General features: G+C 44.2%; 1 protein-coding gene across 7 annotated transcripts in view; it reads right to left on the bottom strand.

Annotated features, from left to right (window-relative positions):
- The window catches only part of LOC125745776 (lysine-specific demethylase 2B), a 48,153-nt gene that overhangs the window by 5,244 nt on the left and 26,657 nt on the right, over positions 1-16,252 (bottom strand). For 6 of the 7 annotated variants that reach the window (XM_049018967.1, XM_049018969.1, XM_049018970.1 and 3 more), the window contains 7 exons: positions 9,964-10,197; positions 9,736-9,879; positions 8,754-8,840; positions 7,555-7,869; positions 6,142-7,043; positions 5,346-5,509; positions 722-883 (listed from right to left, as the gene is read on the bottom strand). In XM_049018967.1, coding sequence (XP_048874924.1) covers positions 722-883; positions 5,346-5,509; positions 6,142-7,043; positions 7,555-7,869; positions 8,754-8,840; positions 9,736-9,879; positions 9,964-10,197 — 2,008 coding nt within the window. The remainder of the gene's footprint in view (positions 1-721; positions 884-5,345; positions 5,510-6,141; positions 7,044-7,554; positions 7,870-8,753; positions 8,841-9,735; positions 9,880-9,963; positions 10,198-16,252) is intronic. The other variant, XM_049018968.1, reaches the window with a different exon arrangement.

Genomic DNA, 16,252 nt, shown 5'->3' with positions numbered 1-16,252 from the left:
GCTTCTCATAATTCAAATTAATTTGATACTTTTTATCTACTTCCTGAAGAAAAATTAACCAAATGATCTATGACACAGAGATATCATTTATTGTCCTTTACTAAATTTAGAAGTTATATTTGAATTTTTACAGCAATGACTATTCTGGTGATTAACAATGTATTTCAAGGGTTTGTATTTTATGGGGGGCTTGACTTTTACATTATATCATAAATACATGATATTATTAAAATGTTTGTAATGCCTCATCTAGGTACCACAAGAGGTCACTGTACTGCAAAACTTCATCAGTCAGATACATTGTCACACCAAATCTGCTGTTAGAAAAATTAGAGGGAATGGGATAGCGCTTGGGCGGCATGGTGGTGCAGTGGTTAGCGCTGTTGCCTCACACCTCTGGGACCCAGGTTCGAGTCTCCGCCTGGGTCACATGTGTGTGGAGTTTGCATGTTCTCCCCATGTTGTCGTGGGGTTTCCTCCGGGTACTCCGATTTCCCCCCACAATCCAAAGACTAAATTGCTAAATTGCCTGTAGGAATGCATGTGAGAGTGAATGGTATGTGAGTGTGCCCTGCGATGGGCTGGCCCCCCATCCAGGGTTGTTCCCTGCCTCGTGCCCATTGCTTCCGGGATAGGCTCCGGACCCCCCGGATCCCAGTAGGATAAGCGGTTTGGAAAATGGATGGATGGATGGATGGATGGGATAGCACTTTTAGTGTACCTGGTCTGTTGTCAGTAGGAGGTGACAAGAGGTCCCTCATCTGTGGGTCTTTTAGCCCCTCCACCCACTGCACGTCCAAGGTACGCAGCAGGGGGCAGCTGGAGGTGCAGAGAGCCGAGACGGCCACCCAGGAGCATCCCGACAGCAGCAGGATCCGGAGGCCTTGGAGAAACAGCATAAACCATCACACACCAAATAACAGCAGTAACCAGAAGCAATATTCTGTTCATTTTGCCTACCACCTGACAATGTCATATGCACACTATATGGACAGAAGTATTTGGGCACACCTCTTAATCTTTGAATTCAGGTGTTTCATTCAGACCCACTGCCACAGGTGTATATAATCAAGCACCTAGCCATGCAATCAGGTTTACAAACACTGGTGAAAGAATGGGTCATTCTGAAGAGCAGGGCTCCAAACTAACTTCCCCAGTGGTAGCACTGCTGCTACCAGCTTTCCCAGTTGGTCATACCAGCACATGATTTGGTAACACCCTACTTTTAGGTGCAGCATGGTATTAATCAATGATTTTGCATGCTGATAGTTGTCCTAATTTGCAAACCCTGGTTTTTGTATTGATGAAAGACTGACAGTGACTCAAGACTTGATACAGTAACCCCTTCACTTTAGTGAGTGAGGCTTAGGGACGGCAGATCCCCATCAATATGACAATTTGCAAATAATACTTTTATTAAAAATACAGGCACGCCTAACCGCTACCCATAATAGTCTGCTAACCTGAACGATAACATACAGGTCTATTAATTACCAGTGTCTATATAAACAGTACATTTTGTTTGTCAAAATTACTTTCGCATTTTCTATCAAGACATTTTTAAATAATATACGAAGTACAAAATTACAAAGCTTGTACACAGTTACTGCTGTACGCACTGGGAGCATTATGTTTCGGAATCATTATTAAAAATGGAGATTGCAATGAAAAATGTAAAAGTTACTGAGGGAAACACAAGATTCCACAGTCACTCAAAGTAGGGTTGCACGATATTGGGGAAAAAAAAAAACACATTGCAATATTTATTCTTTATTGGTATAATTAATCATTCTTGAAAGATTGAGCTGATTTTGCCCAAATATAATGGTAATCATAACTTAATCAGCACTAAACAGAGCATGAGCATTAAACTAAGGAAGCTTATCGCATATGGGAGTTAAAGAGTGACAAAATAGACCAAACAAAACATTTTACTCTCCAATTAAACCTTTTTTATAGCCACTGTGAACATAAAATAAAATACCGTTATGCCCCGATCGTGTAAATCCTCTTGTATGCCACGCCCCCTCATCTACCCCGTGTAGAATCTCCGTGTGACCAGCTGTTTCCAGTCATGCTCATTGCTGTTGTGTGTTTAAGTCCGCGTTAAAGTATGTGTCTCCAGTCCAGTCATTAACGTCTTGATGTCGCTGTGAGTTACCCGAGTGTGTGATCCTTTAATAAATCCCTCGTTTACCCGACTCCCTCCACCTGCTTCCCTGCTCTGTGCCTGCTCCACGTATGACAAATACAACTTAAATAAATACACATTGCAATAAATAAAAATTGTGCTGAGTAATTATTACCAACGAAGGACCATTGTTTCTCACACTTAAATGAACTTCACCAATGTAAAACAAAGAGAATGTTTGTCATTGGTGTTTCGTTCTGTGATCTAAATGTTTGTTAGCTGCGCGTGCAAAGCTGCGTGGCTTCGCATCCAAAAACGTTTAAATTGACCTAAATTATATTAGACAGACTTTTGTGGATTGTTTAAGAATAAGAACAGTGTGACATTTGTTAGTTTAGGAAAAACATGAAAAGCATTGTCCACACCGCCTAATTTAATTTGCGTTACTTGACATCGCACGTCCTGCGGTGTAACAATTGCACGTGCATACATCGCGATGACGATGCCGAAAAGATATATCATGCAGCCCTAACTCAAACAGTTACGTGAGTGAGGCAAGTTACCCAGACAAATATGCATGGTGTACTCAAGCCAAGACTTTTAGTATGGACTTACACAATCAAATACTATGTATTACTAATACCTATATATTATATGATTTTATGCAACCCAAGTCATTTTCAGTATTGTTTTCGGCTTACATGTCATGTGAGTTTTCTTTCGGCAAGCTCTAAAATCTTCCCATGTAACTGTTCATGGCAAACCCGCGAATGACCAAAACCATGAACATACGCCAATCTGAAGGGCGGAAATTACTGTTCTTGCAAAATATTTGAATCTGAACATTAGCTTTAATCTAACTCTCATCATCACGTGTGTCTGTCTCAGGACCTCTCTTCGGCACTCCCTCTACACAAGCCTCCTCTGTCTTCTTGTTTTGTTTTTTAAAATAATCACCTACAGACCGCTTCCTTGTTAACACCACAGCTTTGCTTTAACACCACGGTTTAACATCAATGTGCGTCTATGTACGTCCTCCCAGGGACAAGTAAGGAGAAGCCAAACAAAAAAAGACACACTGAACTAGAGAAGAAAATAAAACTGGAGTAAAACACCCAAATGATTATCATACACTTGCACAGATGCTACCAAGTAAAATTTTAAATTGCTCACTTTCAATAAAAGGTTGCAGTCTGGAACCATGCTGAAGAGCTCAGTTAATTCAAGTGTGGTACTGTCATAGGATGCCACTTCTGCAATAAGTCAGGTCGTGAAACTTCTTCCGTGCTACATATTCCAGTCAGCTGTAAGTGGTATGATTGCAAAGTGGAAGCCTTTAGGGACAACAGAAACTCAGCCGCGGAGTGGCAGACCGCATAAAGTAACAGCGGGGTCACCGAGTGCTGAGGTGCGTAGAGCGTAAAAGTTGCCAATGCTCTACTGATTGAATAACTACAAAGTTTTAAACTTCCTCTGGCATTAACCCCAGGAAAAAAACTGTGCCGAGAGCTTCATGGAATGGGCAAGCGTCGGATGGAGTGGTGTATGCACGCTGTCACTACATTCTGGAGCAGTGGAAATGTGTTCTGTGTAGTGAAAAATTGGATGGATGAGTGTGGGTTTGACAAATGCCAGGAAAACGTTACCTGCCTGACTGCATTGTGCCAACTGTAAAATTTGGTAGAGAACAATAGTAGATAATGGTACAAGAGGGGTTGGGTTAGGACCCTTGGTTCCAATTCAAGATATTTTGGACACCTATGCTTTCAACTTTTTCTATTTCAGCATGACTATGGACCAGAGCACAAAGCAAGATCCACAAAGACATGGTTGGGTGACTTGACTGGCACGTGCAGAGCCCCGACCTCAACCCCACTGAACACCTTTGGGATGAAATAGAATGGAGATTGTGAGCCAGATCTTTACATACAACATCAGTGTCTGACCTCACAGACGCTCTTTTAGAGGAATGGGCAAACATTCCCACAGACACACTCCAAAATCTTGTGGAAAGCCTTCCCAGGAGAGTTGCAGCTGTTATAGCTGCAAAGGGGGGACTAACTCTATACCGTGCCTATGGATTTAGAATGGGATGTCATAAAAGTTCCTGCGGGTGTAATGGCCAGGTGTCGCAATACTTTTGTTGATATAGTGTATGTGCACCATCTGACAATGTCATATGTATGTACACCATAAAACAGGATCACCATCGGCAACACTTGAGCATCCACGCTGATGTCAGCCTAGAGTTAATCCACCCTGAACACTCTAAAGTCAATAGAATGTGGGGTTAGAGCACTAAGAATCAGGTATTTTTCTGATTTTATTCTTGTTCTTTTGCTGTCATTTACTGCAGGTCCAAATACTGACTGTATTAAGTATCATGTGATGAGATCTCTAGTTATATTTACTGTGTTTAGTCATTTTAGAAAAATGACCTTTGTGTAAATTCTTAAATGACATTAATGTGAGACATTCGTAAAAACTGGTTTTACTTCCATGCCACATCTTCAGGATATGACACCTCACTGTCAGCAAGCCTCCAAGCAGGTGAGCAAGAAGCAGGTGTGACTGTAGCAATAAGTTCTGGAAGATATCGGTAATGAGGCAATGCAGAATGCCGTGAACCTCAGGGAATTACACGCCTTATCAGCTCTTCCATGTTGAGCTCTTATTAAACCATACGGTTAAGTGACCTTGAGGAACACAATAAAATCAACAACACATCTGCAAACCTCATTAGGGTCACTGTACAACAACAAGCATAAATAAATTAACAAAGAGCTAAAAAGAACAATAATCACTGAGGAATGCCTCTAACAAAAACCACAGATGAAGGAGACTGAGAAAGCAAGGCTGTAACTGTCTCGGAGCACTCTGTGTTGCAGGAGATGAAAGCTCTCCACACTTCTGTCCCGGGGCAGCAAAGACAAGGGCCATACCGCAGAGAGTACCCCACCCCTTCCCTAATCCCCAAAATGCACAAAAGACTTTATAACCACTTGGAATTACCCCGCCGGCTTGATGCGTCAGGAGAAAATCGGCTGCCCTAAAGTCATTCAGTTCACCACGACCACAGGGACAAACACCAACGCCAAGCTGGAGGAGATGGCAGGGTACAGCCAAGCATGTTGGCCTCGTGACGAGGCCATGTTCGAGCTCACAGGAGCAGTGTGAATGGAGGCCAGCCCAGCCCAGCCCAGCCCACACCCACCAGGGAGCCTGTTGATGAGCCAGCTCAGCTGCTTCTTGGAGATGTTGGTCCAGCTCAGGTCCAGAGAGACAGGCTGCCGCCGGATGATTCCGCTCAACATGAGGGGTGTGATGGACTTGCAGCGGTTCAGGTCTATGCTCGTCCACAGTCGCTTGTCACAGCACCTGGCAGGACCAGAACAGGGCATGATTCCCAATGAGTGACACCTGCGTCACGAGTTCGACGGCTGGGCTGTTCCTGTGTCACATGAAGTTTTTACCTGATCTGGGTTGGTCATATGTGGAATGTACAGGCAACAGATGACTGAAACCAATATGACTATATGCATGAATCAAGTATATTTATATTAAATAACTGATCATAAACACATGCTGACATTACACTTAGTGTCCAGGTTTTGGTAAATTTTTTTGTAAAATTGAAAAGTTTTTCAGTGTAACATTAAACAGCCAGCTTCATTAAGCTGCTATCTACTGATATATATAATGCACTGATATTAACACTTAACTGTGCTAGATTGCTGATTTGATTTGGCTAATAAGCCATGTGCCAGATACTTCTCCATTTGCACAATGTAGTAATTAGTGAAAGTAGCAGATGAATGAGCTACAGGAGATGCTGTCAAAAATATAAGACCCCCTGATGGATGATCATAAATCATAACTGGTAGTTCCGTTTTAATAATCAGTGAGAATAAAAAAATCTTCCTTACATCTTACTAGTCAGTTATGCACAATTCTTTGAGGTTTTGGTTGCCTGGGTTCTGGGTCTGCTTCTTACAGCGAGGAGGACTCACCACCTGTTCCAGGTCTTGCAAACACGCATGCAGACGCACAGCTCCTTGTGCGACAGGTGCCTGAAGACAGACATCCACACCTCCCTGCGCATCACGTGTGTCTGCCCGCCGTCCAGGGGCAGGCAGTCAGGTGGGGGGCTGATGGGCGGGGGGCGGATGACATGTCGCTCCATCTGCACGCACCTGGGCGGGGAGCGACAGGGAGGAGGTCGGCCCCCACCAGGTACACTGGGCGGGCTCCGGCTCCAACCCAGAGGGGAGAGCTGCTGTGGGGGATAGTGGTGAGGCCGCAGCTCCCGGGGGGCGCCGTTAACCTCACGGGCCTTGGGGCGAAGCCGCTCGTCAGCCAGCTGGCTGCCATTATTGAGTACTCGCTTGGCCTCCTCGCCCTCGCTCTCTCGCTCCGGCTGCAGCGGCCGACGCGTCTCATTGGCCAGGCAGTCCTCGGTCTTCTGGATCTCCTGGTTGAGCTCCTTACTCAGCTCTTTGCTCAACTCCTTATTGGGCAGCTGCCGCTTGCGACGCGGCCGCGGCTGGCCCTTGTCCTGGGGCTCCTCAGCACCCTCGCCGCTGGGCCCTGCCCGTGGGGAGCTGGAGCGCGACCGGTCACTTTCCCGGACCGCAGGGGCAACTTGGGTAAGGTTTAACGAGCCATTACCCGTGTGCCCTTGGGTGGCCCCAAGAGATGCTTCCTCTGCTTCCTCCTCAGCTGCGTCTTCTTCCTCCTCGTCATCCTCCTCCTCTTCCTCATCATCGTCATGTTCTTCTGCCTTCTTTTCCTTCATCTCTCTATCCCCCAGCTCCTGCTCTCCCTCCTCTTTCTGCTGGGACCCTACCTCCTTCTCTATCTTGATCTCCTTCATGAGTGGGGGGATTGTGGGGTCATCAGACCTGGAGGATTTCTGCAATGAGGGGAGAACTGAGTCATGATCACAGGTACACAAACAAATACCGATATACTGTTTTTAACAGAACTTAAACCCTTGGGGAAATACGACTTCAACTAGTCATTACTGTTAGCTATTATTTAATTTATTAGAACAAAAAAAAGTGAAACGTTTGCCTTGTGACAATCACTGTTAAGGTCACCACTGGTCACAGGAAACAAAAAAGAAAGTATCTGCAGTATATTTTTAGATCTGTTTAAAATGCTCAATAGGACCCTTCTATTAAAGATAAGTTAAAGTGAAATAAACAAATAGCCATGCAACAGTTTCACTACTTCAGCGTATGCTACCTCAATCCATAAAGAGCAGAGATCAAATTAAGGCAATAAATACCATGCCGAGACAGAGGTGGAATATTTTTGCTCTACATATAAATGGAGGTCAGACTTTTCCCATCATTGTGACAGCAGAGAAAAAAAGAGACTGAATGTGCAGTGCTGCAGATAACAGGCAGTCACACCCGTACCAGTTTCCTGGCACTGGGCTCCGGCTCTTTCTCAGACATCTTCCTCTTCCTCCGCAGGGGACTGTCCTCAGCTTTGGGCCGGGCCTGCTGACTGTCAGTGGGGGGCACAGACTGGACAGGTATGACGGGGGGCCGCTTTCTGGGTGGCTCCTCCAGCTTTTGCTTGGGGGTCTCCTCACGGTCTGCCTTCCTCTTGGTGCCACTGACTGGGTCGGGCTCCTCCTTGATCTCACGGTTGACGCGCTGCTCCTTCAGCAAGGAGCCGGGCAGGTTTGACGCATACTTGAACCCTGGTCCTCTTTTTTGCTTGTAGGCCAAAAGGTAGGAAGGAAGGACGGGACCACTTTATACCTTATGCCTAATGGAAATACTACACAGACTTTTACATAGAGACGTTGCCTTAAGGTAATATCGCTATTAACTGAAAAACATTCGGAGAATTTTTATATGAAAGGGATAAACAAAATGGATGTAATTTATGTTGAGATTCTCACTGGCAAAGTGCAATACTATTATGTTACAAAGCCCACCAATTCCATGCTGAACATAGACTGTGAGGACAAAGAAAGTGGTAAGATTCACTGCTTTTTCTGAGCATCTGATAGATCCCGTCAACTGGTTTGGTTAACATCCAGAAGACAGCTATCAGACACAGCTCCAATTCTGTCCTTACTATTTGTAATACTGGCTTCAGCTAAATATTTACAGCTTCATTACTAAATTAGCAGAAGGCTGAATTCTTACTGGGATGGGAGACTAAATGTTAAACATGAGTTTCAGACAAGCATGAACTAAACCAGCCAATCAAAGGATCGGGCCATATTGGATATCCACATTTTGTTGATACACCAGCAACCAGAGGCTGACAAACCTGTAGAATGTAGATCTGATGACAACAGCCAGTATATAAAGTATAATTGACCCAATGGTTCAGTAGGAAGCTTCACACCCTTATGGCTTGATTCTAGCCCTGGCCCTGTGTGCTTGTACATTCTCCCCGTTTGTGTGGCTTCCCTCTGGATTCCTCCTGCTGTCCCAAAGACATGCCATCTAAGTGGCCTGTTTCTTGAGATAAACTCCAAGCTCAGTATGCCCTTATACTGTTAGTATCCCTGCATTCTCCAAACCCAAACCCCAACTGAACCGATGAGCTGGAGAGCTCGGGAGTGCAGTCCCTCTACACGCATGTAGATGCTTACTTTCCCAGTCTTCCCCGCATGATTGCACTTCGGACATTCCCAGCAGTTAGGCAGCTCCTCATTCACTACACCACCAGCATCTTTTACCTGTGATAGAGCAAAAGAGAGTGAGACAGAGAGCAAGGAAGGAGAGCCTAAAGTTGCTGATTGACAGGGGTACTGAAAAATAGTTCCCCAGTATTATTTTAAACCAGCAATATAATCACGACTGTTCATTCTTCCAGCCACATAATAATTTCACCATGCTTCTTTCATGCTAAACTAAGCACAGCTCGCTAAAGACATTACATTTTTTAAGCATCTACCAGGCCTACAGAACTCTAGGGGAACTTGTGCTAATCCTCAATTCTCCTTTCCAATAACACAAACTAAGACTTCTGCATAAAAGGAAAACTGAACCACAAGCTTCATAATGTCCATTCTGCAAGCTCAAGCACATTATAAAATTACAAAATGACAGCCATCCCCACCCCCAAAAAGATGGCTACTGCCACATGAGGCTTGATCAGTTAAACTGAAAATAGACGGTGCAGTTCCACTTTTGGATAAAGACCGTTAGCTCAGGTTCTCCTTTTAGGTTTTTGCCTCTTTGCTCATATTGTGCTATTCTTGAAGCCTCATGTGCAACAAGCTCCTCTGCGGAATGGTACATTGAATATGACAGACCCAGACACAAATGTCTGCATCTGCCCAAACAGCTAGTAGACCTTCTTAAATCTGCTGCTCACCTAACTAATCCATATATTACTAGCAGGGGGTCATTAGAATAAACAGCCACAAAACTAGTGCAGTTTTGTTACATGAAAAACAGAATAAGATGAACTCTCACCACACTACCTAATTTTCATCTGTTGTATCTTCTTAGCTGCTCTAGCTTTAAGGCACCATGAGACCAGAAACTTGTGGCTAATGTTGCTGTAAGCAAACCAAAGGATTTCTGTGTGATTGTGAGAATCAAGGAGCCGTGGAAGTTCACGCTTACCTTCAGGCAGCCAGGGTGCACAATCTCGTTGCAGATGGAGCACTCCATGAGCATGACATTGAACTTCTCTTCCTCCCCCTCGACTGTGTCCTCCTTGCCGGCTTCCCCGCAGACTAAGCACACGGCGGTGTGGGGCAGGACAGGCTGCGGGAGGGGACCGGACACGCTGAGCATCCTACGGACGTCCCGCGCGCTCGGCCCGCTCTTTGGCGCGGACATGGGACTCACCGCGATGCACTGCCTCATGATGCAGGACTGCTTCATGCGGCCTGGCCCGCCAAACTTCTTCATGTCCTTGCAGAAGTGGCACTCCCCACACTCGGTGCGCAGGCAGGCCTCGCACTTGCGGCAGCGGGTCCGCCGGCGCCGAGCGCCTGACGTGCCACGCCCCCCCGACAGCTTAGCACCGGTAGGTGTCGATGGCGCTCCCGCTTTGGGCTTGGGCCGGTTGGGAGGTCGCTGCTGCAATACAGAGATGGGGGGGGGGGATACAGGGCCAGTGGTAAGATGTGTGACTTCTGTCACAGCCAGCACAATCATGTTGACAATTTCAATTTCACTCAGGTCACCATGAAAAGTTTTTTGTGAACAATCCTTTGCACATGATGCTGCTCCTTCCCCAGCCGCATAAGGGCACACAGTAAGACCACCTGGAGCTCAATGCCTTGGAAGCGCCGAACTCAGCACCCGCAAAGGGGGAAGGAGTAGCATACTCAAACCACGGGAACCTCCAGGCTTCCTGCTGTCATACCGATGCTCTTAACTGAATCAGGTTAATGAAGCCCTTTTTGCTGTGAAACATTAACCTTAGCTCCCCAGAAGAAATCTGCTTAAGTGCTGAAACTGGACCGAAATGATGAACACCACTAATAAGCACCATCTTTCTAAGTAAATCGATTACTACTGAATTTGTTTCTTTTTTTGATTTCAGCAAAACTCACACAACTCAAAAATTAACAAGATTAAATTAATGGATAAATCAATCATTCAGTTAACTGTTATGGGGATGTACTATTAAATAATCCAAGTACTTTATACATGACTGTAATTAAAATTTGTGCCAATTATTAAGGGTGCAAATATTTTTTGTTCTTTCCTCTACTACCAAGAACAAAATCACCACAAAAGCATCAAGGATCATCAAGCAATGAGCTGAATTCAATTGACAACTAGAGCACCCAAGATAAAGACTTCAGATGGAAAGAATTAACAAAGAAAACCTGATTTATACACCCTGTACAAATGAATGAGCACAAGGCAGGTGGAAGTGCGGGAAATTGAGCCTGGGCAACAGCAGGGAGACAGTCCCCTCCTCCAACATGGAAGTCAGCAGGCTACTGTGGCGATGGAAGATGCCAACTTTAGGGGGGGGGGGGTTCTGATATTTGCTCATCTCTTGTTCTGTCCAAACAACAAAACATTTGCAAAATGCATCCATCATTGCAATATATTTCTAAATAAATCATCATGCCGCAAGGTGAGCAGCGTTCCCTTGGCAACACATCTGCAGTGCGATAACTAGTTGAATGAAGTTACATAACATGCAGAAGGGGAAAGTTAAAGCAATATTCAGTGAGGGCTTTGAAAGGGGGCCTTTGATGTTGGGCACATCTCATTTTTAGGTCTGTTTATTCTCTTACTCAGAAAGGATGGCTTTGGGCCATCCGCAAGATTATGTAGCACACGAGGCCTGTGCGAGAACTGTGCATGCACCAACGCAATCAGGCAAACATAAGATAAACTGACCAGAAGAGACACAAAAACACATTTATAGCTGTCTATAAGTGAAGATGCCAGTTTTCAGACGAAATTTAGAGACCGAATATAAGCTACTCACTCATTGTGTTTTACATTAATGTAATAAAGTATAGCCTACATTCTTCCCACACATACACACACCTTCAGCTGCTAGAAGTTTCACACCACTTCCTGAAATGAAGCCAAGAATCTTGATGCACTGTTTTCAGTTAACCGCTTCAGTCCCATTAAGACCTGCCCCCCCCCCCCCCCCCAAAAGCACATAAGGCTTAATCTCTGCCAGTTAGCCACATTCCTCCTTCCACGAAGCACATCTCATATTTTCTCCATTTAATCACAACACCAGCCACACTCTCTGCCAGTTAACTGTCCCAGCCTCACAGCTGGGGCCTCTCACTGGTTTCTGAAGCACAAACATAGATCCCGTCATGCAAAAAAAACTATCAAGACAATGTCATTTTTATATTTTATAAACTGTCATTATCAATTACTTGTGCGCGATGGTTTCACAGGTACAATTCGAAAAGTAACGTCTTATGTGGCAAGATTTCTGATGCCACGCCATTCTGTTCATTCAGCTACACATGGAAGCTGTAGCTCTTTAACCCAGGACTACAGAGAACCCAAACACTCAGATACATTTGTAGGGGTTGGGGGTCAAACAAAAGGCTGAGGCACTAAGCTGAGGCGAAGAGTACAAACACAGCAGTGACATCATGCTGCACACTTGGCAGGTACACATTACCAGCTGACGGTGAGGGGAAAAAAACCATAAACAAATGTACAGGAATACTTTCCAGAGCTGTAATCAATGCCCAGATCTCCAATAATTAAACAATGCAGCAAAGTAAAAAATGAAAAGTTTATCAACTTGGTTATCTAAGCCCAAGTTGGCTGCTGGGTGATTGGTGCTACCAGCTCGATTAGAGCTTGCACCCACGTCACCCCGAAGCGTCATGAGAATACACACACTAATCCCTGCATAACATGTATAAGACAACCCAAAGAATCAAGATCTATGACTCGAACAAAGCAAGCAGTGCCAACTGGTTGAGAGCAAATGGAAAAAGTACAAAGACATACAGTGACTCCTTGGAGAAAATTGGCAAACATCAAGATGAGAGGGAAGGCCAGCGGCCGGTCAAATCAGGACCCATACTGGCATTTTATTCAAGTTGCCAGAAGAAGTTGTGACACGTTTACAGTCTTTGATGTCATCTTCATCTTCCTGCACCACTTCTGGCACTACATCAACAACAGCTCTGAGCAGAACTCATTACTGAGGTAATGGAGAGCATGTGTTTCCTCGAAACCAGTAACTCAAAAAATTTAGTGAGTTAAAAAAAATTATAAATAAAAACAGACTGCCACATACTAGTGTATACAAGCAGTACATGCAAAAAAGTGTACAGCTGGCAGAACAAGAACTGTTTGTCAAAAGAACAATGGTAAAGATGCAACTGCCAGTGGTTTATCTACGTGGAGTTCAAGGCATCCAAGCATACATGAAGAAAGCAGAGGGGGACAATCAGCAGCCAGCAGTGTCATTTGATAACGTCCCACCCAGAACCTCTAGGCCCCAGTGACAGAACACAGCGGCTTGTCATGGGCCTCGGCAAATGGTCTTGTTCAGTGTTCCTTTCCCCCCCCCCCCCGGATCCGCAAAATGCTGTGGGACATGTCGAGGTGTTAAAAGAGGATAAGGTTTATAGAGGCAGCCCCCAGAGGTCAAAAGAGCACAAACAGGCAGACCTACATTACAGCTAGAATTGAGAGATGTCATCTCGGCTTGATACAATGTCAGGCAGATTCCACCTCCCACTTTCTTCTCACTGACCTGACATTTTTCCCAAAAAGAAATCATTCTGGAGTTATCATAAAATGAAAAAAAAAATGCAATTTGTTTCCAATAATCCATAGCCCCAACCGTCACAGAGAAATACCCCACTGGACCATTCTACCGAATACTATTCTCACACAAGTGCAAATTGGTACAAATTTGTTCCAAAGGAACAGTTAGTCTAGCGGTAAAGAGGGATGATACCCATTAAACACCTGGAAGCATCGTACTGGAACCACAAGCATGTGGGCCCAGCAGCTTGCCTTTCTAAAGTGAAAAACAGTGATACACATCAGGTCATCAGGCCTCACATTTCAGTTTGCAAAACAGGTGTTTTGTATTCTCATTCTGGCCCAATCATTTTTATTCTTTAAATCTTTTGGCAGAAATAAAAAGATTCAGATGTCATACAGTAATATTCAGAACTTAATACTAGAAACATGCTTAAGCTACAGTGCATTCTGATGGTTATTGCCTGGGGATTTCAGATTATTTTTGACAGCAGGAGACAACAAACCAGTCAGCACAGACATCCTGTGGGCGTAGATACAGTGTGTGCCCCCTAAGCTGAGGGAAGGGCCCAGACAAACAAAATACAGAGAAACACAATAATACAGGATTTAACACAATGTCTGAGGTTTGTGCAATAATGAGTTTAAGATGAGTACTGAATGTAGGCAAACAACTACCTAATGATCTTGAGCACTGCATGATGTGGAAAACAAAAGAATGAATTACATTATTTAATTATTTTCACCCTCATCAAAAACAACTCGGGATCATTACAATTTTATTGGTTCATACGAATGGATTTTTCACTGAAGCAATTAAAAGTTAAGCACCTTACTCAAAGGCTCAAAAGTGGAGGCCCTACTGGGATCTGAACCAGCAACATTTTGGTCAATTAATCAAATTAATTCAGAAGGGTGCACTGATACAACAAAGTTGCTACAAACAGTAATCTATATACGAACAGAAAACCCTTAACTGCTAATAATGCAAAAACTAATACTCTACAGTTCACTACCTGCTGCTTATAAAGCATAAAAATGGTGCAGGGTGCATTGAAAACTTGTGGCTGACAACTGGGCAGTTGGCTTCCTGAAATTACCCACATGACACTGCCAAGATACATGCCTGTTACCATATGTAAATTTTTAGCCAACATTGAGGCCTCTGTTATGTTAACAATTGGTTTTCACTTAGAGTTAAGCAAACAAGGAGTATTTCAACTTTAGGTGCTCATCTTCCTGTGTGTGACACAAGGGGATTTATTGTTTATTTCTACTAACGTTAAAATTAACTACACACTGTTAACGTGTTCTATTGAATAATTAGTTATATGACATAAACACGTATTACTGCAAAATTAAGGTGCTGATTACAAATAGAATAAAGCAGACCTCCAGGGCTGGGGTGCATCTGTCGGTACTTGTGCTTGCATTTAATTTCACAAACATAAATTCACTGCTTTGAAGTTTATTTAGTCACCAGTGTTTCAGGAAAAAAAAAAATGAAAAAGTATTACTGCCACTGGTGAAGGACAACAGGTAGAACCAGAAGGCCAGTTTACCGTCTCTGCCCGTCTTTGTGAGAACAGCGTTTTCTGTTTGTTTTTGTACAGATACGTTCACTGAGTTCATTTAGTTCAGGACTCAGAGTAAAACAAGTTCATCAGCATTTGCCGGGAGCTGGGCAGGGCACACACCGAGTAAGAGGCGGCCCACACAATTCAGTCCTGGCAGGCTGAGGCGGCAGAAGACAGCAGCAGCTTGACTCACACTCTGTATCAATTATGCTAGGAGGTATTTCAGGATTGGCCGTCCACCTGGCTCTGCTGACCTTTCGCCAGCTCAAACACTCAGAATGTTCCTCCAAGTTACCTGGGATGGAAGACGCCTGAAACCTCTCCTGGCAGAGTTACTCCATTTTACAGTGCTTTTGACTGATCTCCAAGAATACCTCATGCCATAAGGCTCCTCTTACATATGACTACCAACTCCTGTAAAAATGACTTTCTTGGAAGCAGTACTGAAAGCAGGGGCTTCAGGAGGGGTTTTCACATTATAATCTACAAAAAAACATGGGGTGTGAAAGGGTGCAGGTGGCTTGTTGATCGCCAAGTTTAGGCAAAGGACAATAAACACACATGCTCCATTGTTCCACCCAAATGCAGGATGACCAGGAGTCAGCTCCCAGAGATGCCAGACTTTGGGATAAAGGTTGAACAACTTGGTTGTGAAACACAACGATCCTTTCTTTGTCTGTTGTTACATTTGCGACAGTCATTTATATTACTGGTTATCTATAGGTAATTCATATTCACCTCCTCCCACAGTCTAAAAAAAACAGGCAGGACGTGTCCATTACAGCTCTAAACCACTGTGTTTAACATAAGGGTCAAAATCTCATATTACCATAGAAAATTATATGTTAACGTCACCATAAGTTATCAATATGCTAACAGAAGAAAAATGTTTCCAACTTAAATATTTTGATCTTTTTCGACACAGCAAAAAAAAAAGAAAAAATAACATGCATAAACACACATATATACATACACACACACACACACACACACACACACACACAAAACATATGCAAAGACAAATGAGCTGTTACAACAAACAAGGTAATGAGTGACTAGCGCAACTGTTCTAATGTGTGAAATTGCCAGTCAGAACAGACCTAACGTTAACATGGTGTTGCGGGTAAACTTGTGGGTGACCACCGCAAGGGGACTAAAGGCCAAACAACAGGGAAAGACAGGAGCATTAACACCCCTCCTCGTCACTCCCTTGTGGATCGGCTCCAGTGCCCTTCCCCCACCCTCCGGTGTAGGACGGCCTCCAGCCCTCTTAAAGCTGCAGCACAATGGGCACCCTTGTGGGGACGTGTGGCCCGGGTTAAAAATAACCC

Source organism: Brienomyrus brachyistius, chromosome 7 (assembly GCF_023856365.1).
Source record: "Brienomyrus brachyistius isolate T26 chromosome 7, BBRACH_0.4, whole genome shotgun sequence".
NCBI lineage: Eukaryota > Metazoa > Chordata > Actinopteri > Osteoglossiformes > Mormyridae > Brienomyrus > Brienomyrus brachyistius.
The sequence above is the reverse complement of the archived record's forward strand: the minus strand, read 5'-3'. Positions and strand labels throughout refer to the sequence as shown.